Source organism: Diadema antillarum, unplaced genomic scaffold (genome assembly GCF_040938485.1).
Source record: "Diadema antillarum isolate AM-2024a unplaced genomic scaffold, OU_Dant_1.0 seq00002153_RagTag, whole genome shotgun sequence".
NCBI classification, from domain to species: domain Eukaryota; kingdom Metazoa; phylum Echinodermata; class Echinoidea; order Diadematoida; family Diadematidae; genus Diadema; species Diadema antillarum.
Window position 1 is genome coordinate 46185 of NW_027272792.1, and position 26819 is coordinate 73003.

At 38.5% G+C, this 26819-nt stretch overlaps 1 protein-coding gene across 1 annotated transcript; it reads left to right on the forward strand.

The window, feature by feature from the left end:
• The first annotated feature begins 795 nt into the window (after positions 1–795).
• LOC139714065 (ERO1-like protein beta) lies at positions 796–26050 on the forward strand. The gene is made up of 13 exons (XM_071625791.1): positions 796–1045; positions 8549–8668; positions 10029–10112; positions 11272–11316; positions 12160–12367; positions 13277–13397; positions 14027–14091; positions 20663–20755; positions 22304–22486; positions 22978–23108; positions 23654–23740; positions 24490–24605; positions 25416–26050. Exons 1-13 carry the CDS (start codon positions 902–904, stop codon positions 25510–25512), a joined length of 1494 nt encoding a protein of 497 aa, XP_071481892.1. The 5' UTR covers positions 796–901; the 3' UTR covers positions 25513–26050.
• Positions 26051–26819: the final 769 nt, after the last annotated feature.

Below are 26819 nucleotides of genomic sequence, written 5' to 3' on the forward strand. Positions count from 1 at the left end.
CAAGTTGATGTGTGCGAAGCGCGAAGTTCCCAAGGTTCTAAATGCTCTCTGGTGCTATATAAGGCTTATTTTTTTGCAACATACAATAGCAATAAGTAAGAAATCCTTTCGAACGGGAGACACAGAGCCAGGGCGGGAGAAAGTAAATCTCAAACGGGAGAACGGGAGATTTTGCAAAAATGGGTTTTCGGCGGGAGATCTCCCGTCGAAAACGGGAGAGTTGGAGTCTCTGTATGTTCAGCTTTGAGGAAGAAAGGTGTGTCTCTTTAAGCGAAACCGCAATCAACGACAATATTGGTGTCAGCTTCCCTTGATAAATATGTTTGAGTGATGATGTCAGATATTTATCATTTTGTGTTGCCACAAAACGCACGAAACTAGCAATTGAGTGCATGTCTGTCATCATGTTCCCTCGAAAAGCAGGCATGAGTAACTGAGGCGGACCTGCAAATCGACACGTATCTTTACGAAATTATTCTCCCTTCAAGCCGGGACCATTTTATACTCCTTTCAGACACAGTCTCAGAAAAAGGAAATGATGATGATTCCACCAAAATAATGCTGCTTAATATTTCCCACTATGCGTTGGCTTTTGAACAGGGCTTTGAATTGCACAAACAGGTGTGAGATTGATAACAAATTTTTATCAATGTTCACTTAACGACTTAAGAGGTGGGTAACAAGCCTAATTGATGAGCCCTGACTTGTGCTTGTAAACATCGCGTTCGTGCACATTTTCATCGTACGCTTACGAAGGCAGCATACGGCATACCCAAACGTAGCAGAGGACAGTAATCGAGCCAGCCAGCTGTGCCCGCCGAGCGTGAGCCGCTAATGCAACGACGCGACCGGTACATCCATCCTTCATTCGGGAGTTTTGTCTACTATTTGCCACCAGATTATGTCCCCGTATGTTTCATGTGTAAGGAAACTCAGAATGTGGAAGATACTAGACGTTCTCTGCTTTATTCTGTGCCTGTGCCACATTTCATGTTCTACACAGTCAACTCCTAAAAATGGTGATGTCCATCCATGTTTTTGTGAGGTGAGTACAAAAATGTACCGTACAGTACAGTGTACGTGACACAGCCAAACAGCGACAGTGATGAGCTACGACGTTACGATTTAAACCTAATAAAATAGTTACCGGTAGTAGATCTAACGTTAAACTTTACACAGCCGGCCCAGTCGCTGTATTTCGCACAGCTTCTGGTCGGGCTACCTAAAACCTCTCGAACTGAACGAAGTGAACGAAATTGCAGCGGAGATTACAAAATATGAAAATATGACTGTTGATGGGATGGCCGAAGTTGGTTCCCAGTGGCATCGTTTACTTTAGAAGCTGTGTACCCGTAACCAAAATTATCAATAAATGTCATCGTAATTTATTAAGATAATTCGTTGTGTGTGACCTTTTTAAACCCCTGGATTGCCACATTTTGAATTCTGGCAGTCCACGTAGCCTTGATCGAAAGATCGGTCTGTCTATCTGGGGGTGTTTCATCAGCGTTTGTCAGCGCTGACAACTTGAATCACATAGTAACGGTCAGTGACCAGAGCATCTCAGCCAATCAAAACCAAAGATTTTGCTGAAATTGTCAGCGCTGACAAGCGTTGATGAAACACCCCCCTGGTCGTCGGTCTGTCTGTCTGGTCGTCGGGGATATGTTCCGCGGAGACTGTGTCTGGCTTCACGGATCCCCTACTGAGGAGAGCGATAACGTTAGAAAAAATAAACTACTCCGGACAGACAGACAGACAGACAGATCTAACATAGCCTGACCAGACACCGTAAGAAGCTATTTAGATTCTATACAGTGACTGGGCTGTGTCTAACCATAGATAGTGAAGTCCACGGTGTTCCTTTAGGTAGGCCATGCATGGACCTCACTTGAAAAGTGATTCTCATTGATTGTATCATTTTACTTTAGGGTAAGAGTACCACTCCAGTATTCGGTCACCTACCGGAATTCTGTCACTTAATTATCACCAGCCAGTAAGTTCTACAGTCACAACACATGCAAACCACATCAATTCACATACCTGCACACTCATTCACAACAGGAAAATCCCTAAGCACCCTAAAAAAATCCATTCAAAATCCCAAATTTCACCGTCAAAAGTGCAGAATCGGTGCGTCTTTCCCAAAGCGGCGCGGATTAAGCCCAGTTTTAAGAGTACAGGTCACTGAAAAAGCGCTAAAAATCGAGAAATATGCCATTCTCTTGCAGGATTTTTTGCTTATCGCAAGCTCGGAGTGTAATGGTATCCTCAAAAACGCAAAAGAAAAACAAAATTTCCGTACGTGCCGATGCAGTGACTCAATGTACAAGGGTTGAATGCAAGTGCCGATTCCCCATATTCGGTCACCAATGGGCGCCGACGCGATGCCCACGTCCCGGATGCAATTTTGCGCCAACAAGGTAGTGCGTGGCACATTTTTCAGCTGCCGTGATCCCAGCGTGAACACGCATTGACTTTGAACGCGCATATCGCGTGACTGTATTCTGAGGGATTTTCAAAGTGATATATTTGGGGATTTTGTGCAATTCGGTGCGATATTTAACAAAATGAAAATTGAGATTAAAGAAATTTGATATATTTCGCATACATTGCTGTAGATATTAATGTATGTGTTATTTTAGTTTAAGAAATATTACAGAAAAGCTTAATAATAATACATTACGGTACATTTGTAATGCGCTTAATACAATGTTTCTAAGCGCACAAAAAAAAAAATGACCGAATACTGGGGATTTTACCCATATATCCAGATAGAATGATGTCGTGATTAAAAAAGTGTTATATTCTTCATGGTGTAATTGTAGTCTTACTTTTAGCATTGCTTGCATGACAGTTTACCACATCAGCGACCCCAACACATCTAGTGGTCAAGGCCGTGTCACACCATTCCGGGCAAGCTAGGCGGGCTTGTGGCGAGGAGGTAGTTTCCAGCACGTAGAAGATTTTCAGCGGGCGAACAAGAATGCTTGCAATTTTCATTCATGCCTTGTCATACCGTACGGGGGAAGTTTTGCGGCTTGAGGTCCATGCAGAACACCAGTAGGAGGCCCTTAGCGGCAGCATTTCCCAGGCAACTCCCATGCAGGTACTTCGCAGTCACGTATGCAGCCAAGATAATGAAATTCTGTGGGATTTCAGCCATTCCATTAGAGGAATTCCTCCACTGAGTTGTCCACCCCCACGCGACTGGTACAAAGGTCACACAGTATACTCGCAAGTATAATAAGTAGAACGCGTCCAGCAAGTAAGACACACGCGTTGACTCGCTCAAATCCTTTTCCGCCCTCAGGAATATCTGGTATGCTAGAAAATCCCTACACGTAACAAGCCTGAGTAGCTTGCCCGGAAAAGTGTGACAGGGCCTAAACACGGTTGCGGGTTAAAAAATATGCGTGCGCACCTCCGGGCGACTACGGTTGAGATACATGCTATGTACTGTCATGTGCGGATCATCTACGGGGACCTCCGGGTAGTCAAAATTGTTCTTTGCAAGTCGCACGCAAGGCTTGCCCGGAAAGGTGTGACACGGCCTTCAACAGCTCCCTGCACCGGGGTTAGCATGACATGACAGGAACTGCACATTACAATGCACTAGATTGCCTCCAGACATGCTAGTAGGCTACGTAAGTAGCCTGACCTGACGCTGTGCGAAGCTATTTATACAGCGACTGGGCTGTGTATAGTTAGCGAGTAGGAGCACGTCTGACTGAAATTAGCCGGTGCCGTGATTGTCATTACAAGGGTATGGTGGCCTATAACACGTTTGAGCAATGAATGACTGCAGGAGTTTCCCTTTTAAAAAAATGATCTCTGTGGAACATGTCTGTTTTGTCACTGATGTGAGAACAAGCCAGAAGCAATTTAGAAATCTCTCTCTCACTTCTTGCAAAAATTATGGACACTGTATGGGGCATGGGGAGTTCCTTTGCTCTGAACAGAAATTTTCCTGCCCCACACAGTTGGCAGCCCATGCATTCATGATACATTCTAGTGTGAGCAAGGACATGAAGTTCCAATGAAACTGTCAGTGTTACTTGAGAACCCAAACATGCTGTTCTGCCATCTGATGCTGCCCCCACCGTTTTGAACAGTGTACATGTATGAATGTGAGCGCTGTTTATTCCACTCCATGGTTCTGCGGCTTTGCCCCAATAAGGGGAAATGGAAGATAAAACACCATGCGAATGCTGTCAAGGTTATCAGTTATGAGTTGGATATCACTTTAATCCTTCTTAGCAAATACCGTGTGAATATCCCTTGCAGCATGCACTGTTACCACAAGGTTCAGATAAGACCATGCAGCAATCACATTTACTATTATGTAAGCAATGGATAACATACAATGTACATATTTTAATCATGAACAGATACTTAAAATAGCTGTAGGGACTACAATTTTGTACGTGTAGGTGTCTTACTTGGTGTATGCAAGGTCCCACACGTACGTCCAATGTATAACATATTTTCATTGTGTGGCAAATTTTGACACATTCAATCACTGAACATACGTATTTAACTTTTATGAAAGAAAAATGACAATTCTTAGAAATCTTTTGTGCAAACATGTGTAATATACAAGTATAAACTGTACAGATGGGCCAAGTAGGGGATCTGGGACAGAGTTTGCAAATTTTGGCTATGGATATCATAATCCTGTAAAAGTTAAATTATGGTAAGTCACAAAACATTGAAATCTGTTTGATGCCCAGCAAATGGTGACGTTCTGCACTCTGCAACGGGTTAGTCAACCCCTTTTAGAGTAAGCTTAAAGGGATGGTATAATGTTGGTTGAGGTGAGGATTCAGCTTTTAACTTTTTGCGAGATACTTATACGTAGAAACCACTTTCTGAAATGTGGAGCATACAATTCTAAGAGGAATTCAAAGTTTGATGAAAATCTGTGTTGAAATAGCTTAGATATCCAAAAACAAAGTAAAACAGGGCGATCCTAATAAAAGTGGGTCCCACCTTTTGATTAGGATACATGTAGCTTTGTTTTGGATATATCTCATCTAGTTCAAAATCACTTTTCATCAAATAAACTGAGTTCCTTAAAGAATAAATATGCTCTTTTATATCTTATATGAGGTTTCTCATTATTTCAAAAAATTATCATAAAAAAGTGTTGGAAACCTGAAGCCTCATCTCAACCAAAACTGTACTCTCCCTTTAAACTGTCTCTTTATACCTAGAGAAGCAGTTATGTTGTTTGAAGGTGTGGACCATAATCACCCAACTACCATCCCTCCCCCCCCCCCCCCCCCCCCCCCCCCACACACACACACACCAGACAGTTTGCATTACTCAAGTGGTGTCATGTTCAGGCATCCATCATGATGGTAGGATATCAGGTATGACACCCTATCTCACTCTCAGTGATATTTGACCGTCTGGTGTGATTGTTTGTTTTATTTCCTCCAAAACATTTCATCTTACTCCAATGACTTGGTAATGCATTACAGTACATCAAGAAGTCAACAAACTCTTCCCATATTTGCATACCAGTACAAGTACCGTTTTAACATGTATGATGTATGTATTCATGAATATTTAGTATCTCCATTACAGGTACCATTAAGTATTTTTATGCCTCCGCCACGAAGTGGTGCCGGAGGCATTATGTTTTTGGGTTGTCCGTCCGTCGGTCCGTCCGTCCGTCCGTCCGTCCGTCTTTCCGTCCGTCCGTCCTTCCGTCCGTAATGAATTTTGTGGACAGCGTAACTAAAAAACCTTTGAAGGTATCCTAATGAAACTTGGCATGTATGTGTATTAGGGGGTGAAGTTGTGCCTATCAACTTTTGGGTGCACATGCTCAAGGTCAAAGGTCAAAAGGTCAAGGTCAAATACGTAAAATTTCACTATTTCCACCATAACTATGCAATGCTTGAAGATATTTTCTAGAAACGTAGTGTATACATGTATTACCCAATTAAGATTCTCTGGTGAAAGTTTGGGGTCATGAGGTTAAAGGTCAAAGGTCAAAAGGTCAAGTAAAAATATTAAAACTTCACTTTTTTCTCCGTATCTTGGAAATTGTTCAAGGTATCTTCATGGAACGTAGTATATATACATGTACTGACTGGCAGTGATTATCTAGAGAATTTAGGGTTCATGGGTCAAAGGTCAGGGGTCAAAGGTCAAGGGCAACACTTCAAAATTTTACTATTTCCCTCATATTTATGCAATGCCAGCAGGATTATTATTTTTTTTTTACACTTGGTGTATGCATGTATAACCTAATAGAGATTCTCTGGAAACTTTCTTTTTTCTTCTTTTTTTTGTTTGCCTCAAAGGTCAAAAGGTCAAAGATCAAGGGAAAGTGCTGAGCTAACTTTTTCCTCCATATCTCAGAAGTGGCTCAAGTTATCTTGAAACTTAAGACATATTTATGCATGTTGTGCCTGACAGTGATTATCCTATGAATTTTAGGGTCAAAGACCAGATGAAAATGGTAACAATGGACTTTTCAATACAGAAATTGCACTTTTCTCCATACCTTGAAAACTACTCAATGCATTATAAACTTATGAATGGGTCAAAGTCAAGTTAAAGTCCTTAAATCCCCAAATACATGTGCTCTCCTATTCATCCAATTAAACCTACAAATGTAGGTCAAGGAAGGTGAATATTCAACACATTTGTGACAAACTTGTCATTTTAATATTTTGCCAATTTTGTGAAAATGTAATCACACATTGTCTACATGTACTATAGACCTGTTCTAAAAGGAGAATCATGCATTATGGCGGAGGCATACCAGTCGCCTTAGCGACATTTCTAGTTATAATCTTCAAACATCAGTGTCATGATGGGAATGTTTCAAACTGAAAATGGTAATTTTGTGGCAGGCCCAGGAATTTGGGGTGTGGAAATAATCATCTTTATGGAAAATTGAGCTTGTAAATTTAGCAAACAAAGGAAGACAGCAAAATCCAACAAGGCAGATCATCAAAGAAAGGGTTAAGTAATAATTACTGCAGATGTTGTATTATAGTTCTGAACATGCATGAAAAGATATATAAATTCTACATTTTCCTTGCCCAACTGTAATTTTGTGCCATAATTCAAGTTGCCTTGCCACTCCCTGCTTGATAGTGCAGTGTATTAAAGGGGCATTCCAGACGATTTTCATAATTTCACATCATGTAGTACATAAATCGACAGCTCCGTGTATAGATTCGTAGAATTTATTGTGGTTCTTGAGTAGAGAAACCAATAAAATGATATTCTTAAACAAATTACACTGAACAGTGTTGATGACATCAGAGCCTCACATATTTCAGAAATGCAGCAGTGTAATTCCCATTACAATATCGCTTGCTCAACAAGTTCACCTGTGAAGAATCTATGCATGCCGTCTTCTTTTGTTCTGCTTCCTTGAGCCCCAACTCATGCATTCTTCTGGTGAGGCTGCCATGTCATCATCCTTGTTCATTGCAATTCGTTATAGATTTTGAAAACATTCTCATTCCTCATCCCAGTCACTATAAATTCGGAAACTCTGTACTCAGTTTAACTAATTTGTAGTTGTTCAAATGTAACAGTCTGAAAATCATCCGGAGGTCCCCTTTAAGCCAGATCTGTAAGCCTGATCTGTAAGCAAGATATTAGCTTAGTACAGAGATAGTGGGACTGCTGTAGTGTAATTGGCACACACATCATAACTGATAACTGTTCTGAAGTGTCTTTGAAAACTGAGTGAAGTAGTTTTACTATATGAAGTTCCATTTCCTTATATCATCTGATTATATACCTAGTCATAAGAAAACAAAAATTTGCTCATGAATTGCACCCTAATGATAATTTTGAAGAAAATTGTGTCACTTTACTAGAAGCTGTTTTTTTTTTTCTGCATTTCAATTTTTGTTCTTGCAGAGTTCAATGAATGCATTAATTACCACGTAAAGATTCTCTAGGACAGTTTTGGTTCATAGGGTCAAAGGTCAAATGAAAATGCTAGAATTTCACTTTTTTTATTTCTATGTCTTAGGAGGAGTGGCTCAAGGTATCTTCATGAAACTTAAGACATATAAATGCATATCATTGCCCAACAATGATTTTCTTGGGAAGTTACGGGTCATTGGGTCAAAGGTCAGGTTGAAATGCTAAAGATATGTTCATGATTAAAAATATACTGCTGAAATTTCAATATTTTCTCCATACATTGGAAATGACTCGCTTTACATTTGATTGGGCTTGGTGTATACTATGCATTACCCTGCAATGATTCTAAGTGAAGAATGCAGTCCAAGGGTCAAAGGTCAAGAGTCAAAGGTCTGTCCAATCATGTAGATCTGTTGTCACACATTGTCCAGATGTGTGTTACTGTACCTACTGTAGACCTATAATATGAGAGAGTGGAGGCATGTATGCCATTTTATTCCTTTCTGTCTTCAGGTTATTTTCTTGAAATAAATCATATTTGCCCCAGTTCATTTGGCAAGTCTGTACTAAGCTAGAGTTGAATTCATAGCCCTGTTGTAATTGCAGAGCAAATCATGAAGTTTTGATCTCTCTACCACAGCTGAATGGACTTGTGGACGATTGCAGCTGCAAAGTGGAGTCTGTCAGTGAATTCAACAACTTGAGGTTGTATCCTCCCCTCAACAGCCTGCTGACTAGAAATTACTTCAAATTCTTCAAGGTAAGCTGTGCTGTGCATAGCATCTTTGCACGGTATTGATGATAGGGGGCAGAGGGGGGTTGCCAGTTGAATTTTTTTTTTCCCCAAGGGCTGTAAAATTATTTTTGTTGAAGTTTGATTGTGGATCAGCTGCAATTGAACCAAACTAAAGCAAAAGAAAGAAAAGGCATCTACTTTGGATGATAGACAATTTAAATTATATCATGTTGTGTTTTACTCAAATTGTTACAACCAAGCCTTTAAAAAGAATGGCAGTTATTTTGTTAATGTCTCTTTTGTAACACCATCGCAAAGTGAGAGAAATGTCACTTTTGTTCTGTTTGATTTCTATTTAGTGTATTGAGGAGGACAACTTCCAGAAACCCAGTTGTATCTTTAATAAGAGCATGATGGAGCAATATTGGCAAGCAAGGGTAATCAAGTGTGCACAGTTGGAAGTCTTGGTAATTGAGTCGGCTGCTCTCGTGTGCCAAAACAAGCACAGGTGCAAGATTTCAATGCAAGACCAAATGTTATAATCTTCCATCACAAGCTCTGTGGCTTTATGGCATCTAATTTATTTACAACATACTTGCTTATTGAAGCGAGGTCCAAAGATCAATAAAGAGTAAACAGAATCAGAGAGAAAAAGTGGATTTAGGACCATTTCATATAGTGAGTTATCTACCATAATATCCTGAGGAAACTGTTAAAGGTAATTTTCCACATTTGCATTGTTTCAACAGACGGCTTCAGTGCTGCAAACTAGTTACAGCCATTTGATAATCTTGATGCACATTGTTATTGTTGCTGTAAAGCAAGATATTTTTGCAGCATTAAATTTTTGCGAATTAGAGCCAACGGCCTTTATGGCAGCTTGAAATTTTCACTGCCATTCAATGCTTTAAATTCACGAAATTAAAATGCATGGGAACATATGGTGTGTTTACAGCACTAGGTACTTTGATTAAGAAAAGTAAAATTATGAAACAGTGTATAATTCAGTTGTTAACAGTATAGTATCATGTTTAAAATTCATGTGTTGAATAGATGATATGTCACTAACCCTGAGTTAACATAGGTATAAAAGACAATTCATTTGATACAGAATAGGGTATACCCTTACAGTGCTTGACCTTTAAGAGTCCAGAAGCTGATTTTCTGCCAAGAGCTTACTGTATAATTTGAAAGAAGAATGAGGTCTGTTCTTCCTTCTCTTGACATGCAATTAGATATCACTGAGAGCTCTTTGATGCATGTCATGTTCGATGGACAAGTGGCAATACTGTGCCTGCCTTGTGTTTTAAGTGCTCTGTAAGCATATGGTCTGTGCTTCCAATTTAACCCTTGCATAATGCTCATGTTTATACACACATTATAGGTGAATCTCAAGCGGCCCTGTCCGTTCTGGGCGGACGACAGTCGGTGCGCTCTCAAAGGCTGCCACGTGTGTCCCTGCTCACCGGTGAGTGATGTGTGCGTGATCTCGGTGACTGCATAGCTCTCTGACCAGCAGAGCATATCAAAGTAGTATTCTCTAGTCATCTCTGGCACTTGATTTAGTTATTCATCAACTTGATGATGATGATAAATATACAATGTTGATTAAAGTGAAATACGGAATGTTTGGAAGATGTTGACTGTGCAGTATGCCACTTACCATACAATCGGCATACAAGCTTGTAAAGTCGGTGCCACCTGTAAAAAAGCTGTATCCTGATTTTGATACCTGATTTAGAAGAAAGAAATAGAAAAAGAAGAGGAAGAAGTGGTGCAAGTAATTGAGTGGCATTGTCATATTAATTCTGCATTTTGTTTAATTTCTGTCACTGTGAAATGTGACTAATAATGTCCGAAATTAGTTTCATGCATCAGAAGTACAGTGTATTGTAGACTGTGTTACTAAATGCTGTAAAGCCTCCCAATTTATAACATGTATGGGTAATCTGAAGTTCAAGCTCCACAAATTTTCTAGACTTTAAACCATCCTTACTGCAGAAATCAAACACCCTAATTTTCCTGTCAAGTGTAACCTATCCATACCTCAGAGTTCGTAGGGAAAACATAGTGGTTTATAGTTCATAGGGAAAACATAATGGTTTATAGATTGTAGTTTCATAGGGACATCTGAATACAGGTCCTGGGCAAGTGACAATCAGGTTCATGTATTTTACTGTATATATATCATGTATAAAAAGCTCTAGATGCAAATATGAATTTTTGCCTCTCATACATTCTAGCTTGACAACCCATTACAGTAAGAAACAATTATTGGATTTATTGTATGTCTAGCAGAAGGACAGTCTGTCAAGAATTGTTTTTCTGCACGATAAGAAAATGCAAATATGGATATGCACAGCATCAGTTTGAAATAATGAATTCTTTGAATACTGTTGTTTAATTTTCTTTCATAATAGAGTATTCTGTCAGTATTAAGATAAGATCAGTGATTTTATGATATGTTTGGTTTAATACTATTTTTTTGGATTTCTCTTTTTCTGTTTTTGTCATGTAAACATATTTTGAATGTTATCATTCAGCAAACTACATTTATGATGCTGTCTTTAAAAAGAAAAAGAATATGACATTTTGACTTTTGTTTTTCACCCTCATGTCATTCCTAGGATGATTTGCCATGTGGCCTGAAAGATGAAAATACAGAAGACAAGGTAAATTTTGATTATTTGATTCATTTTGTTCACATATAGTAATGGGAGAGCCATTTCTTTTTATGACATTGTGGAGAACACTGTAATGTTTAATGCAAGTAGAATATACCCCAAAAAACAAAACACACCAAAAAACAAAAACAAAAACAGGTTCATTGTTTCATTCCAAATGAAAGGCAAGTTAAAACAGGTACATGAGTTACAAAATAACTGTTGAAGTTTACATTACCACAACACAAAATACATCACACACAAACTGTCACATATTATTAATCAATCAAATATTGATTTAGTTTTACATTTCTCACAGCTATAATGTATAATCATAGTTTCTGCAATCAAAGTATATGCCATCACTTGTGTATGTGATTGCTTTGAATTATGATATTAGCAAAGAAGGCAAAAAGATAGGAAAAATTGGGAATTCTGTCTATCCATTTTGTATCATATGCATCATTCCTATTTTATAGCTTTCATCACTCTAACATTTACCGTGTGGATAAGAAAATCGCAGATTGCTCTACATGTAGGTTCTTCGAAATCTATCTACTTTTCCAAGTGCAGTTTTAGAACAGATGGCAAGTTTGTTCAGTGAAGGACTGTGTTACAACTCATCTTTCAAATTTGCATCATGTAGCTGGCAGTTATTGTCATTCAGCAGCATGAATATCGATTCAAGTAAATAATACACAGGGATGATGCTGGCAGTCATTTAATGGATAAGATTGTGGCACCAGACATATTGTCAACATAATCACGATTGCCACCTTCAGATCCAAATCCTTGTAAGGTTGGTCAAGTTCATACATATTGTTGGAACCATGGTCTCTACCACGTTTGCAGTATGGGAAAGATGCCAACAGGGCCGGCAACGAAACTCCGGACAGCACCGAGCAGCAAGATGGGGAGGAGGAGGAGACTTGTGAGGATGAGAAGGAGGAGGAGGACAGGTTGGGTGCCCTGGATACCACCATCAGCCGAGAGAACCTGATGGCCTTTGAGACCTGGAGGGAACACGACGACGCCCAACTCCAGTTTTGTGAACAAGAAGGTTGGTACAGCAGCTACGCATACTCATGGAAAGAAGAAAATGTTTGGCTCTTAAACAATTGATTCCTGAGGAGAAGATGAGGTTAGATGTTGTGACCTTCACTATGCAAAATTGTAATTCAAATCAATGGCCAGAATTTGTACAGGTAGTTTCAGTTTTATAGTCCATGGATTATGCTAAGTTTGACTTCATAAATAAGCATGACATATCAACAAGACCAGTGGATATCCTATAATGAATGTGCACTGACATTTTAGGGCCTATTATGAATCCAACTTGAATTTAGACCAATGTAGACGCACAAGTTTTATCAGTGCATTAATTTTCATTCATATTGCTCTACTTTTGCCTGCCATGAATTTCAAAACTCACAAAAATATCTTCAAAATTTCTCTGCATATTCAAACTGGGTTGACAATCGTGCAGTGCAAATTCAAGAACCAGCGAATATGTTTTTGAGCCGCTCAGCATGAAAATTAATCATGTGAAAATATGGATGTTTACAGCATAGTGAATTTGGGTTCATGTGATATGACATTTGTTGCATGATGGTCCCATGTTGACTGTTACTCTCAGTTACAAAGTACACATCTACATTTCTGTTCCTTCCTAGAAAATACATTCTAAGTAGAAGTCATCACTCTCAAAATTCTGTATAGATACCTGTTCCCTGTAAAATATGCAAGGATTGGGTTATAGTTTTACGGGGATTCATTATCCATACATAAATACTGTGTGTGCAATAGTGTAATACTTGAGCAAGCATGCTGTGAAAACCTTTACAAAGCTGTTTCGAAATCTTCTCAATATCTGGATGAGGAAAGGGCTGCATTGCTGATGTCAGCAGCTTTTGAAAACAAATGTGCCTCGTTTGTATGAGAGTCAATCATACCACTCTACCATATGCAGACGAGCACTCTGGTGACATGGAGTACGTTGACCTTTTGCTGAACCCGGAAAGATACACAGGCTACAAGGGGAGCTCCCCACATCGGATATGGAGCAGCATCTACAACGAAAACTGCTTCAAGTGAGTTCTTGGACCTCCGCAAGTGTGTAATGGCTGATACAGTTGTTAATGGCCTCCCAAATTGTGCATGCGTGTAGGCTTTACATCTTGTGCGTGAAACCCTTAAGCCCGATTTCACAAAGGTGGTTTAAATTTAAACCATGGTTTATGCCAATTTCTTCTGTGTAAATACAGTCTACAGATTGTGTTTGCCAACAGACGTCCAGCAACAAACGTACATTAATACGGGTATGTCAGAGGTACGCTATTTCACGCTGATTTTAGTCTGTGGTCTAAATTTGAACCACCTTCGTGAATTCAGGCCAATATGCTTTTCTCACTTCAGTGTAACAGATTGTCACTCTGAGCAGAGGAGAACATGTTTAATTATCTACAACATGACATCAATGGAATGCTATGAAACTTTTGATTATAAGATGGTACTTAAGCAGTTTATGTATATCAATGTATACATAATACTTCCTATTGAAGAGCGTACTGACTGTGTCTCAGCAGTAATTGTTTCTTTATTGCCAGACTCGTAACATTGTAACACATTTTAAACTATACATTCTAGTTATTGCTACCGTACTAATGTACGGTAGTCATATCATTCGATCTGAATCTTGTTCATCTTTCCGATGCCACAGACCCGATATTCCGGACTCCCACACAAGCAGCTATGACAAGTTCCTGAACAACAAGACACTGAAAGGTAAGTCCCTGTAATAAAGAGTGGACTGATGTAGGGGAACGTGGAGGGCATTATGTGCACATTCGACACTAGTCAGAGCCAATAACAGAAAGTGGGGCTCCTAACGGAGGCTCTCTGGTGTTATGTTTGTTTGTTTGTTTTTTTTTTTTAAATTGTGTGAAAATGTGTCCACCACTTGGCTGCTACATGTATTTGCAAATTTAAGAACATGCGCAAATATCAACTCGGATCCCAACACAAATGTGGCATGCACATGTACAGTACATTTCTCCAGTCCTTACTGTACTCCATGATTGCGAATTTAACCACTCGCAAAATAGCTGGGAAAGTCGTGATTAGTGAAACATAAGACTCGCTAAATGTATGGTGTATACGTACATCTTTGGTCATTATTGGGTGAAATTCGTATTTGTTACATTATATGGGCTTTACTCAACTCCCTAGCTCAGATTTTCAGTTGATTGGAGCAGTAGTATTTTTCATACTACACAAAATTGATTCACAAGATTCAAAAGCAGAAGGAATGAAAAATTACGCAACTGGTATTGATCATGCAGCCCAGTCGAGTCAAAATGGATGACCTTTAAATTCTTGAATTATTTAAGAGGATCCCCGAAGCATCTATCAAATGATGTGTCTTGTTGCAGTTTCTACAGTTTTGTCTTGAATAACTTTCAGTCAGCAGAGATGCCTTATATGTACTGCAGATGCAACAGGGGAGCTTAAGAGTTTTTTGGAGGCCGTTCAGATTTCATGAATGAATCAAAAATCTGATTTGAAATCATGAAATTATGGATTAATGTTCAAAATGTTGCTTTTCACTCCTCTCCCTCCACAAAAAAAAACAACAAAAAAACAGACAGAGGTAATGGAAACCCCAGAAATATTACATCAGAACCACATTACAGTGCATGACCATCTTTTTAGATTTTTGTGTCCTCGCAGTCAGAATAAGATAGTACAGCACAAACCAAACAGAACATACTTTTTAAAATTTCGTGCATGTAGAATAACGGGTATTCCCATTACGATTCAAATAACATTGCAATGCATGTGCCTCATCATTTCCTTTATTAAGAGCATGAATCTTTCCGGAGAGTTTGTGCTCTGTGTGAGTGCTGTGACTGCTCGACGTGACTGAGATCAAATTTTGTCCATTTTTCTGGTGCAATCCTCAGAATAATCACCCTTTTGTATGTCTGTAATTTGATAAAGATTCTATGTAATATGACCTCCAAACATAGAGAGATCCTCATCAAATAATAGGAGATAAAAAAAACAGCAGCTGTAGTGCAAGAGATGTTCAGATGTCAGTAATGTTGAGAGGATATGATCTCAGTTATCATTAAATCAGCACTTTTTTCTCCCCCTTTTTTTTTGTGGGAGGGGGTAGGGGTTGGCCAACTCATCAAATGGCTTTTACAAAGCACATCAATGTCAATCACTCATTGATCAGTCTGGTTGTTTCACCCAGCTGTCTATTCAGTTTGCAGACAAGAATAGTGGGAAATTTTCTTGGAGTGTGTATTCACTGAAATCGTACATGAAATGAGTTTTCATAGAAATTCTGGTTTCATCATTTTAAAATCATTTTTTTTTTTTTTGTGAAGGCATTATTTAAATTAAGAGAGAGGACATGGGTTGGTTTGAGAAATTCTGGAAAGATTCCAAAATTGTAGATGGACTTCCGCACGACATTTGCTCAGAATGATCAAACGTCATTTGAGTATCTTTACATTAAAGATGAAATATGTGTGTGGTCCCGAATTAGAATTTCCAACAGAGAGATAAATGCTATGAAAACCAAGATCAGAGAAATTAATGCTGTATGTACGATGTATGTAAGTGAAAAGTTTTCACAATCTTATCAATGTTGATACACTATGACCACAATAACCTCTTTGCACGCCTGGGCACCGTTTCATGAAAGTGGGCAACCCCGACAAGTTGTCAGTTTCTGACAACTTCAGTAAAACCCATGGTTTTGATTGGCTGAGAAGCTCTGGTATCAGACTGTTACCATGGTGATTGTCAAAAACTGACAACTTTCATGAGAAACGGTGCCCAGTAAATCAACAGTGACAGCCTAGAAGAAGCTCCAGCAGCAGTCCTGAAAGGAGACCTCCAGATGATTTTCAGATTTTTACATTTGAACAACTATAAATCAGTTATACTGAGGACAGAGTTTCAGAATTTGTGATAATTGGGATAAAGAATAAGAATATTTTCAAAATTTAGAACAACTTGCAATAAACAAGGATGATGACATGGCAGAGTCACCATAAGAATGTACATTGTATGAGTTGGGGCTCGAGGAAGCAGAACAAAAGAAGAAGGCATGCATAGATTATACACTGGTGAACTTGCAAGCAAGCGGTATTGTAATGGAATTACACTGCCACATTTCTGAAATATGTGAACCTCCTATGTCATCATCCTTGTTCAGCATTTGTTTAAGGTTTTTCAAAGTATTATTTCTCTGCTCAAGAACCACAAAAAATTCCACAAATCTATACATGGAGATGTCAATTTATGTACTACATGATGTGAAATTATGAAAATCGTCTGGAATGTCCCTTGAAGCATAAAGTTCCAGTCTTAGTAACTTTTGTTAGCTGAGAAATTGTGAACGTACAATTTTCCATCGCAGTAGATGCAGGAATACATCCATTCCTATCTTTAATCATTCATCATTGACATCTTGCTCTTTGATTAGAATGAAAGCTAGACTCAGTTTTGCATAGATGCAGTATTTAGCACGAATGATGTCTTGCATAAAGCTATACACACACACACACACACACAAAAATACCAACGTGTTCATTTTTCAAGATGAGTAATACCTCCTTTATTTTTGTTTCTTTTTTTTACGCTGTTTCTGTTTACCGCGTGACATCCATGACTAAATTTTCCGTTAAACAATCCATCTCAGCATCACGGTTCTTGAAAGGTAACGTTCATGTCACATTCCGGCATTCCTGTTTCAAAATCAGTTATCATTTCGATTGAACTCTGCTTCTTTGTTTTCAGTCTTTGAATTTCACGTTTCTGATCTATGTTATGCTTACTTTGCATGATTTTATATACCAAGAATCTGTAAGAAGTCAAGTGTATATTGCATGTTCAAAAGAATGTAAGTTGCACATGCTAAAGAGCACATGGAAGTTAGGCTCATTAGGGTGCATTATGTTCCTAATTAGAGATCACGGCACTTATAGTTCGCTGCTGTTCGATGAAAACTTCATTTGGTGTATAGAAAGTAAAGATAAGTGATATTTTGAATGAATGGTGGCAGTGAAGAAATTGAAGATTTTAGTCTTTTTGCTGTCAGCAAGAGTACCTTGGTAACTGTGATTGCTCCGCCAATAAAACAAGTGTACACTGTACCTGTAAGGCGTACAATGTATTTCATATGGTTCAGTATTTGTGACTCTTTTTCTGCTTTTTCATTTGTCTGAATTACAAATTTTTATTGCTTAGCTCAATGAGCAGGTGTAGATTATGTTGTCTTGTTTCTACCTTGGAACGGCATAAATCTTGGACATATTGCTTTCTTGGCGAAGTATTTTTGCAACTTCAGTGATGATATTACAACAGTTCTGCAGTGAGATGTGCCTTTAATGCTTTGAATCCTCCAGACTGGAGTATTTGTCTTATATACAAGATTCCGCTTTAAATGCTGCACACACATGCCAGATTTGAAGAGTTGATATGCCCCAGAAGGAGTGGTTTTAAGTTGAATGCAGGTTGTAATATAATAAAGGGACAAAACAATAATGTGTAGATTGTATAGCAGAAACAGAGTAAATTTAGGACCAAGGTTAGACAGACCGCCAGTCTTTCATGTAATCTAGCATTTAAAACTTGCACTTTACCATTGATATCTTGGTTACAAGCCTTTCCTCACTTTGTGTCCTCATAAAATAGGACTACTTTAGTTTAGACAAGTTTGCAAACAAACAAACAAACAAACAAGCAACAAACAAACAGCAAATGAGAAGTACCATTCAAATGATGTTGCAGTCCCACAACCAAGATGGCTGTTTGCTTTTGTTTTTGTTTTTTTGTTTTTACTAGACCTGTAATTGACCATATCAAATGGTTAAATGATACTCCTGTGATTGCAACTTCCTGTTTGGCAAATTCCTTTCACAATGTTTATCTTCTATCAATTTTGTACTGCACTGTTTACTTTTTAAAAAAATCAACTTTCTCACTTGCATTAATGTTTCCTTAAATGATATGTACATGTATACATAGTTGAGCCAGTTGTAGGAGAGCATTTAACTAAATGCAAGGTATTTAAAAGCATGGTAACTTATTGGAGAACTTATTAATGTTCACCATGCAATCATAATCGAATAGTGCTTGTCACACTCGAGTCTTAAAAAGGCACAATTCACACGACATTGGTGATGATAAACTAACTGAGTTGACATTACAATAGTTTGTTTTTGTGTTTATTAGGAGGTACAGCCTATTTTCAAGTTGAACAATTAAAAATGTGATATTGGCAGGTTTCCAAAGTAAATATGTGACCGTGTATCACAAAACTAACAAAAAGTCACATGACAGAAGTTAACTTGAGGACTCAATAGATAAATTGGTCAATCTAGTCAATCTTTGCTTTTTTTGTATTTGCACCGTTGTGACTCTCTTCCATATAATTCCAAAATTTGGGGTCATAAAGGAATGGAAAATTGTCTCTTTTGCTGATCTTCAAAGTCCTTTTTCTCAGAAAGCACTTTTCCAGAGGGCGTAATTTCTTTTCATTGTTGAGATGGGTTATTAAAGTCCATTTGTATGGAGTTATATGTCATATTACGGCAAAAGGTGTGCTCTTTCAGAATGTGCCCTAAACTAAAAATCTATGTCTGGTGACTCTTTGATGGTTTTGTGATGCACTTTGACATAAGGCATGGGCAGACTGGCATAAGATCGAGAAGTTTAAGATGGCGATCTTTAAGATCTCGAAGTTTTGCCTGTGTGATTGCAAACTTCCTGTGAAACTTTGCGCGAAACTTTTCTCAAAACTTCCCACTCCAACTAAGGATATTTTCCTCCATATGCCACCACCGCCAAACTTCTTGATCTTTTGCCAGTGTGACTGTGCCTGTACTCTGGCATCTGAAACATACAATGACAATTAAGCAAATATGAGACACCCCTTATGCATGAATAGATTAATATGTTTGTCATTAATGTTGCAACTTGATTGTTTTTGCTTTATTGCTCATATTGTCAACTTCTCTCTCTGCTCCTACGTGTGCTAAAAAAAACAACCTAGATATTGAATTTTGTTACCTTTTCATTTTTATTTGTATGCCTCCACCCCAGAGGGTGATTGGGGCCTTATGTTCTACTCTTACATCTGTAGTTCCAGTTTATTGTGTTTGTTTGCTCAAATTTTTGATATTGTATTTGATTGTATTATTAAAGTGGAGATTGCATTGTTTAGTCTTTAGTTGTTCCCTTGTATACTATTCATGCAGTTCTCTTTGTGTTTGTTTGAGTCATAGATGGAGAAGTTTGATTCATGAATGTTAAAAGAAAAAAACAAATTGTGCATTGCTACTATACATACATTTTCTTTTCAAACCGCATTCATGGTAGCTGATCCAAGAGTGTATTCTCAAATTGTGAATGCATGCCAGATGTTGGTTTTCCGAGAATGTTGTTTGTGCGGGAAGCAGAAAGGGATTAGGGGAGGGGGATGGGGATGGAGGGATTGTTCAGTGGTGAGATGTTTGTCTTTTACTTTTTGTTTCTTTTCAGAAACAAAATCAAGTACCTTTTTTTGTCACTTGCATCATCTGATTAGCAGGCATATAGGCCTATTTATCAGGACAAATGGCAGGAAGAAAAAGTGTGCCGTTTGGCACTTCTTGTCAAGTCTTCGTGCTCTGTGTGAAATATACTGGCTGACTTTACTGTTCCATTGAGGAAATATTTTGATGGTGATAACTTTCTGTGGTGTAAAGACTCCAGATGCATACATAAGATGCATGCAGTTCAGTGGCAGTCTTTTGCAAACCCTTTTCCTATTTGATAATATTTGCTCTGGCACAAAGTTTATCTCCATGCTGTTTTGCTTCAACCAGATAGGCAAAGATACACTATTAGAATGCCTCGCATTCTTTTGTGACGGGGGTATTGATAATTGATCTCCACTGAAACACCAGCCAACGTTTGGTATAGTTCTTCTTCTAAAAAGAAAATGAATACTTGAGAATTTTCTCACCACTATAGTTGTAATAGTCATGATTATAATTTTGTCACTTTTTGATACGACTATCTTAAATGGAGTTCAAGTTCTTCTTTGCAAAATCGTGGAGATTTTGTGTTGTCTTGTTTTGGTTTTGGTTTGTTTGTTTTTTTGTTTTTTTACAACAATTAAGTAAGACTTAATAAAAGAACTTTCTTGAATCTCTAGAAGAAACATGGTTTGGAAGAGGTCTTTGGATGGGTCATATTAGAACTGGGCCAGGGGTTTCAGTTATTGCAAAAAAAAACAGATGCTGTGTTTACCAGTTGTAAGGAAGATGGTCTTGTGTCCTTTTGCTACTGATAGATATGTGTTTGGAGAAGAGGGTCTTCTATCGTCTCATCTCTGGACTCCACAGCAGCATCAACATCCATCTCTGTGCCAAGTACCTCCTCTCGGGTGAGAATTAAGTCAAATTGCTCACATTTCATCCAAATGTCAAATCTGTCTCTCTCTCTGCCTCCTTTCAGATTGTGGGGTTCACAGAGAGAGCTTTGATCCATAGTAGAGCACTGTTTACTCCTCCTTCCCCCCCCCCCCCAATCTTTTCTAAATTAGATTGTGAAAACAAAATTGTAAAGTCAAGGGAGTAAGTTTCCTCTGACTAGACTGAACATTGATAACATGTTGTCATAGGAACAATTGACGTTGACCGTCTTCCACACTGATTCGTATGATTCAGTTATGCTAGGTTTACGTCATATTCCCAGCAACCACAGCAATCGCGTGTCAGGCGACCATGGGTAAAATGGGTTAGACTTGAGACAACATGAGGATATGTGTTGAGCAAACATAACAAGTCTTGAAGCCATGGATGCTGGGTGAAATTTTTAAACAAGCAAAAAATTGCCACGGCAGTTCCAGTGAGGATGAGAAACCTAGTGGGCGGCACTAAAACAGCGTGAACACAACAAAACGTGATGGTGCGTAATAATCCAAAACAAAAGTTGTAGGCAGGCTGTAATGGGTAGAAACATGTATTCCTGGCATGTCACAATCCTTTCAAGTTTTGTCACAGTCTGCCGCATTCAGTGCACATGTTGTCATGGTTGCCTCACGGTCTGCTGCACGTTTGTCCAGTTTTGTGTCGCGGCATGGCAAGCATTTAGGAAGATTATTTACATATAAATTGGATGCGACTCATCAAGTGATACTGTATTAAAGGAGAACCATATCTTCAGACTTGATTTGTAACATGCCGTAAGAGTAAACTCCAAAGAAAGAATTTACTGTTTGATTTATTGCATTTAGCAAGATTATTAATATGTAAGCTGGATGCGACTCATTTGAGGTGATACTGTAATAAGAAACATACCACTGTAGGAAGAAGATGTGGATGCATGCAGAACTCTGTGCGTCTTGAAATGTTTGGATAATCCTCTGTTCCTCACCCAATCTCTATCAGTCTGCCCCCTGTTTACCTGGGTAATACATGTGGTGTGCACATGGCATGCTGACACTTGACTACCTAAAGTATTGCATGCCCTCAGGGCTCTTTCAAGTAGTTTGAAGAGAGCCTGTGCTTCCACGTGTCAGGCTTTTTAATTCAACACAGGTCCATAATGTTTCCACCAGGTACAGCTTCCCTGTGTGAATCATACTTCATACCTTCATTTTTCTTTTCTTTTTTTAATCTGTGTGTAAATAAATACTGTGTAGTATCTTGCCTTACAAATGAAGTTATGCACCAAGGTAATGATGATTGTGCTTAATTTTATATCATTATATTGTTAAACCTGTCTATAGTTTCACTGTCTATAGAGACCACCAGCTGTATGCGACCACTAAAGATAATTTCCCCTAGAGAAAAGCCATGTTAATGACCCTGTCTATAGTGGCCACCCACCACGGCCACTTTTTTTTTCTCGGGTGGGTGGCCACTATAGACAGGTTTTACTGTGTATATTTGTTTTGATGTGTTTGTTTGTTTGTTGTTGTTTTTTTCAGAGGGAATGTTTGGTGCAGAGAAGTGGGGACCAAACCTGGAGGAGTTCCAGCAGCGCTTTGACCCCGAAACAACGGACGGTGAAGGCCCAATCAGGCTCAAGAATCTCTACTTCACTTACCTGGTTGTTCTCAAGGCCATTGCTAAGGCTGCCCCTGTTCTACAGGAAGAGGCCTTTTACACAGGTAATTCATCATCTTTGATGTGAGAAACCCATTCTGCTGTCATCTTAATTTTTGCTTAACATCATCATCCAATTCAGTGATTCTTGCATCAAATCATTTTTATTGCAGCTGATTGACAAATTGCTTTTCATCAACGTAAATGAACACAGAATATTCAGTGATTGAGTAGTAGCCATGATAAAGATTATAGGCGTACATACTCAGGTGGGATACAAACCCATAGCCTTCTGATTGTTAGACAGGCGTTATATCCACTAGACTACCAAGATTCTGCCTGAAAGCCATCATCATCGTCATGACTGCCATCTTCATCATCGTCACCATCATCATCATCATCATCGTCATCATCATCGTCATCATCATCGTCATCATCGTCATCATCGTCATCATCATCATCATTATTGTCATATTTGTCATCATCACTCTTAAGTTCAACAGAATGTTGGATTCAATTTAGATTTCTTATGTTTTTTGGACGTCTTACAAACCAGGTGAGCCGGTCGAGGACCAGGAGGTGCAGAGGATCGTGAAGACCATCCTGAAAATTGCTGTGGCCTTCCCGGACCACTTTAACGAGAGCGCCATGTTCCAGGGTGACCAGCAGCAGGCACTGCAGCTCAAGGTAGGGCAGATCCAACATCCACCAGTGGTCATGTTCTCAAACATCAAGAGACTCAAACCCCAAGCATCTCCCACCAGGACCTCAGGCATACTGGAGACTCTTTTAGATTATTATGTGCTATATCAATGCATATTGTTGCTGTTTTTTATCATTGATAATTCCAGTCTCAATTCCCACATCCTGATCATAATGGTAATACATTTAATATCTGTGTTAAATGTGCTCTCCGAATTTGGATGAAATCCCTCAAGATCAGAATGCACACCCCCTCTCAATTAATGAAAACGAATCAGAAAAAAAAAATCTCTTTGTGCAAGGGCTAAAGGTCAGTTTTTCAGGTCAAAAATCAAGATTAGAGACCTTCATTTCAATATAAATGATGAATGACACTTGTGTGCAGACAATGGTGATCAAATGTGAAGACAGCCGAAGACACCATACACTGCAGTCAATTGCTCCAGTCTATATTGCAAGTTGTTGGTGTTGTTGCCCCAGTAACGAATGACGTGCAGGAATTCCCCTGTGACCTCTGCTTACTCCTGCAGGAGGAGTTCCGCACCCATTTCAGGAATATCTCGAGAATCATGGACTGTGTTGGATGTGACAAGTGCAAGCTGTGGGGCAAGCTTCAGGTAAGTTCTGATATAGCAGGTTGATTAACTTTGTTTCTCCACGTTGGTGTAGTAGTCATTTGGGTTGGATTCGTGTGCTTTTATATAAAAACAAAAATGTGGCACTTTGTCGTACATTACATACTTTATTCTGCAGGTGCAGACACATATGGATGCTTATGCTAAGAAAGGACTAATAGTTTCCAGAACACCCTTTTATTATTTCTTTTCTTACTCCTTATAGATATAAAGGTTCTATGATGGTGAAGATGTGTGTGTAATTGATTGGGCAAATTTGTTTCATAGGACTGTTTACAGATCTTTGCCTAATTTACACTAATTGCTTTTAAAACCGTGACATTGCTCCCTGCTCTTATCACACTTCACCCCTCCCCCCCCCCCCCCCCCAATCAATGACCAATGTCTTTGAGTCATGTTTGGGAAAATTGAGAATTGAGAGATGCTAAACCTCCAACTGCACGCTGGCGTGAGAAGGGAAGATCAGATGCCTGTAATAACTTTGTAACAAGCATTATTTGTCTGTAATAATTCTTCTGTCTAATAAGTCTGTAACAAGTATTATTTGTCTGTAATATAACTCTTTTGTCTGTAATAAGTCTGTAACAAGCATTATTTGTCTGTAGTGACTCTTACATCTGTAATAACTATGTAACAAGCATTATTTGTCTGTAATAAGTCTGAAACAAGCATTGTTTGTTTGTCGTCACAGTGACCATCTCATCACTTGTCGGGTTTTCTCCCCTTAAAAGATTCGAGGCCTGGGCACCGCACTGAAGATTCTCTTCACTGAGCAAGGGGGCACTGGGTCATCCAAGCTGACCCTCAACAGAGGAGAGATCGTGGCCCTTTTCAATGGATTCGGCAAGTGAGTGTTGATGAGGAAAGACATATAGCTTTCTCACTCAGACCCACTATTGACATGAGTTTTTTTTTTATGGGAGCAAGGCCAAGTGTTTCAGTTATTATGATAAAAGAAAGAAGAAATGATTTGTTATTATTGTTATCATTAATTATTATTATTATTATTATTATTATTATTATTATTATTATTATTATTATTATTATTGTTATTATTATTATTATCATTATTATTATTATTATTATTATTATTATTATTGTTATTATTATTACTATTGTTGTTGTTGTTGTTGTTGTCATTGTTATTATTGTTTATTCGGCAATTCAACATATGATTGTAAGTAAGATTATTCTGTGTTCTTTTGCCACACACTGTATAAGATGTTGTTTTCACGAATGAGCAGGTCATGCACATTTTTGTGAAATGTTGTTTTCACGATTTGACTTCCAGGTTATTCTAAGTGCACTATTTGCCTAGCACGTGGCGAACATTTTGTGCATTGTTAAATTTGTGGTCCAACAGTGATTCACAAAATTTGCAAAAATTAAACCTTCGCGAAAATAACAGCTTATGCAGTATGTATGGATATATGGAAGTATATCCATTTATAAAAGTATATGAAAATAATGTATTCGTACTGTACATATGTATAGTATATAAAAATAAACGTTCATGATATTATTTTTTCTTGTCTGAATTGTTGACCATGAGTAGAAAGCAAATAAATCTTAGTACATGTTAATGTTTAATTTCATTCTGTTGTTTGACAAAGGTTATTTTGTGTTTGTTTTTTTTTCCATCTGTTCCCTCGCACAGACTATCGAGCAGCATCAGCATTGTCGATGATTTCCAGAAACTCCTGTCCAACGGTAACAGGCAGCCAGAGTCGACAGCAGCGGCTGGATACTTATGACAGGGCTAGACTCAGGAAATTGGACTTCATGCATGTACATACTCTTTGTCTTTAGAGGAAAAAAAAAAACAGAAGAAATAATTTATTTGCTTGCCATTGTCCTTCACCAAGTATTTTCATGATTAAAAAAAAGAGAGAATGATAATGACAGAAAAAGATAACAACAGATGTGAAAATTCAGTGGAAGAATTCTTTCAGCTGTAGAGCATGATAGAGACCTCAGTGTATAACTTCTCAGATGGATGCCTTGTAGAATATTTCTTGTGAATGGTATTTGTATGCATGTATGCACGTGCTGTATTTTCATGAAATCATATTTTAGTATTGCTGTTTGCAGAGTTCAAAGCTTCTTGATCTAGATTTAGCAAATGTGTTCGACCTCTTTCCTTCAGATATTAAGTGTCTGCCAAATTCTGGCGTGGGCGAAGTTGGTTTGTCCGCCTGTGTGCATTCACTTCTTGCAGCTGCCAATTCATGAGAGTGACTCAAGGTCGCCAAATGGAGTGAGGGTTGTGTTTGGATGGTCTCGTGAAAATATATAAAGGGGGGTCATGAGGTCAAAGGTCAGCCTTTAATTCTGGATATCTTGCATTTTGCACACTATGTCAAGACGCATTCAATGAATACACTGTAAGGATATCGTACGCTCGTGGTTCAGATGTTTTTCATTTTTTGAAGAACTGGTTAAGGTCAGTAGTTAAGTTTAATATCTGAGATGTCTTGTTTGTTATTACTCTAAAACATGAACTATTATTCAGTCAAGCTAGGTACAGATACAGTGCACTCCCATTATAATAAAGTCCGTACGACCACCAGTTTTCTTTTGTTATATTGAAATTTAAGTATAGCTGAATAGTAAAGTACATAAAGCTATATCTGTAGGTGATAATTTGGGGACCTGAATTTTTGCTTTGTAATTACTATGTTCGTTATAAGGGGCGTGCACTGTTGCAACATTGTCTATAAATGATTCCTGATGACCTTTTGCAAGGGTCAGGGTTATATTTGTCACAGAAATGAGACAATGTATACTTATCAGTTTTAGGTCACCGGTCAAAGAGACTTTTTTTCTCTTCTCCACTACACACATGCCTGTGGCATGACCTCTGACCACAGTCAGGGCGCTCGCGTACAGATGCCTCGCACAAGCAAAGGAGCTCACGAAAACACAACACGGAATTCTTACGTGACAATATTCTAGCATGTGAATTAAAAGGTTGTCTTAGGCTGTCAGAAGCCAAGGGTTTATTAAAGGCCTGGTAGAGTTCCTTTTGTTTTAGTCACTCACCTCTGGCACAATATGAGAA

Excerpts from the sequence above, each read along its gene's own strand:
- LOC139714065 (XM_071625791.1), top strand. The coding sequence starts at position 902 with ATGTCCCCGTATGTTTCATGTGTAAGGAAACTCAGAATGTGGAAGATA. Across the intron at positions 8,669-10,028 it reads ATTACTTCAAATTCTTCAAG|GTGAATCTCAAGCGGCCCTG; the intron begins GTAAGCTGTGCT and ends CACACATTATAG. Across the intron at positions 20,756-22,303 it reads TGCCAAGTACCTCCTCTCGG|AGGGAATGTTTGGTGCAGAG; the intron begins GTGAGAATTAAG and ends TGTTTTTTTCAG.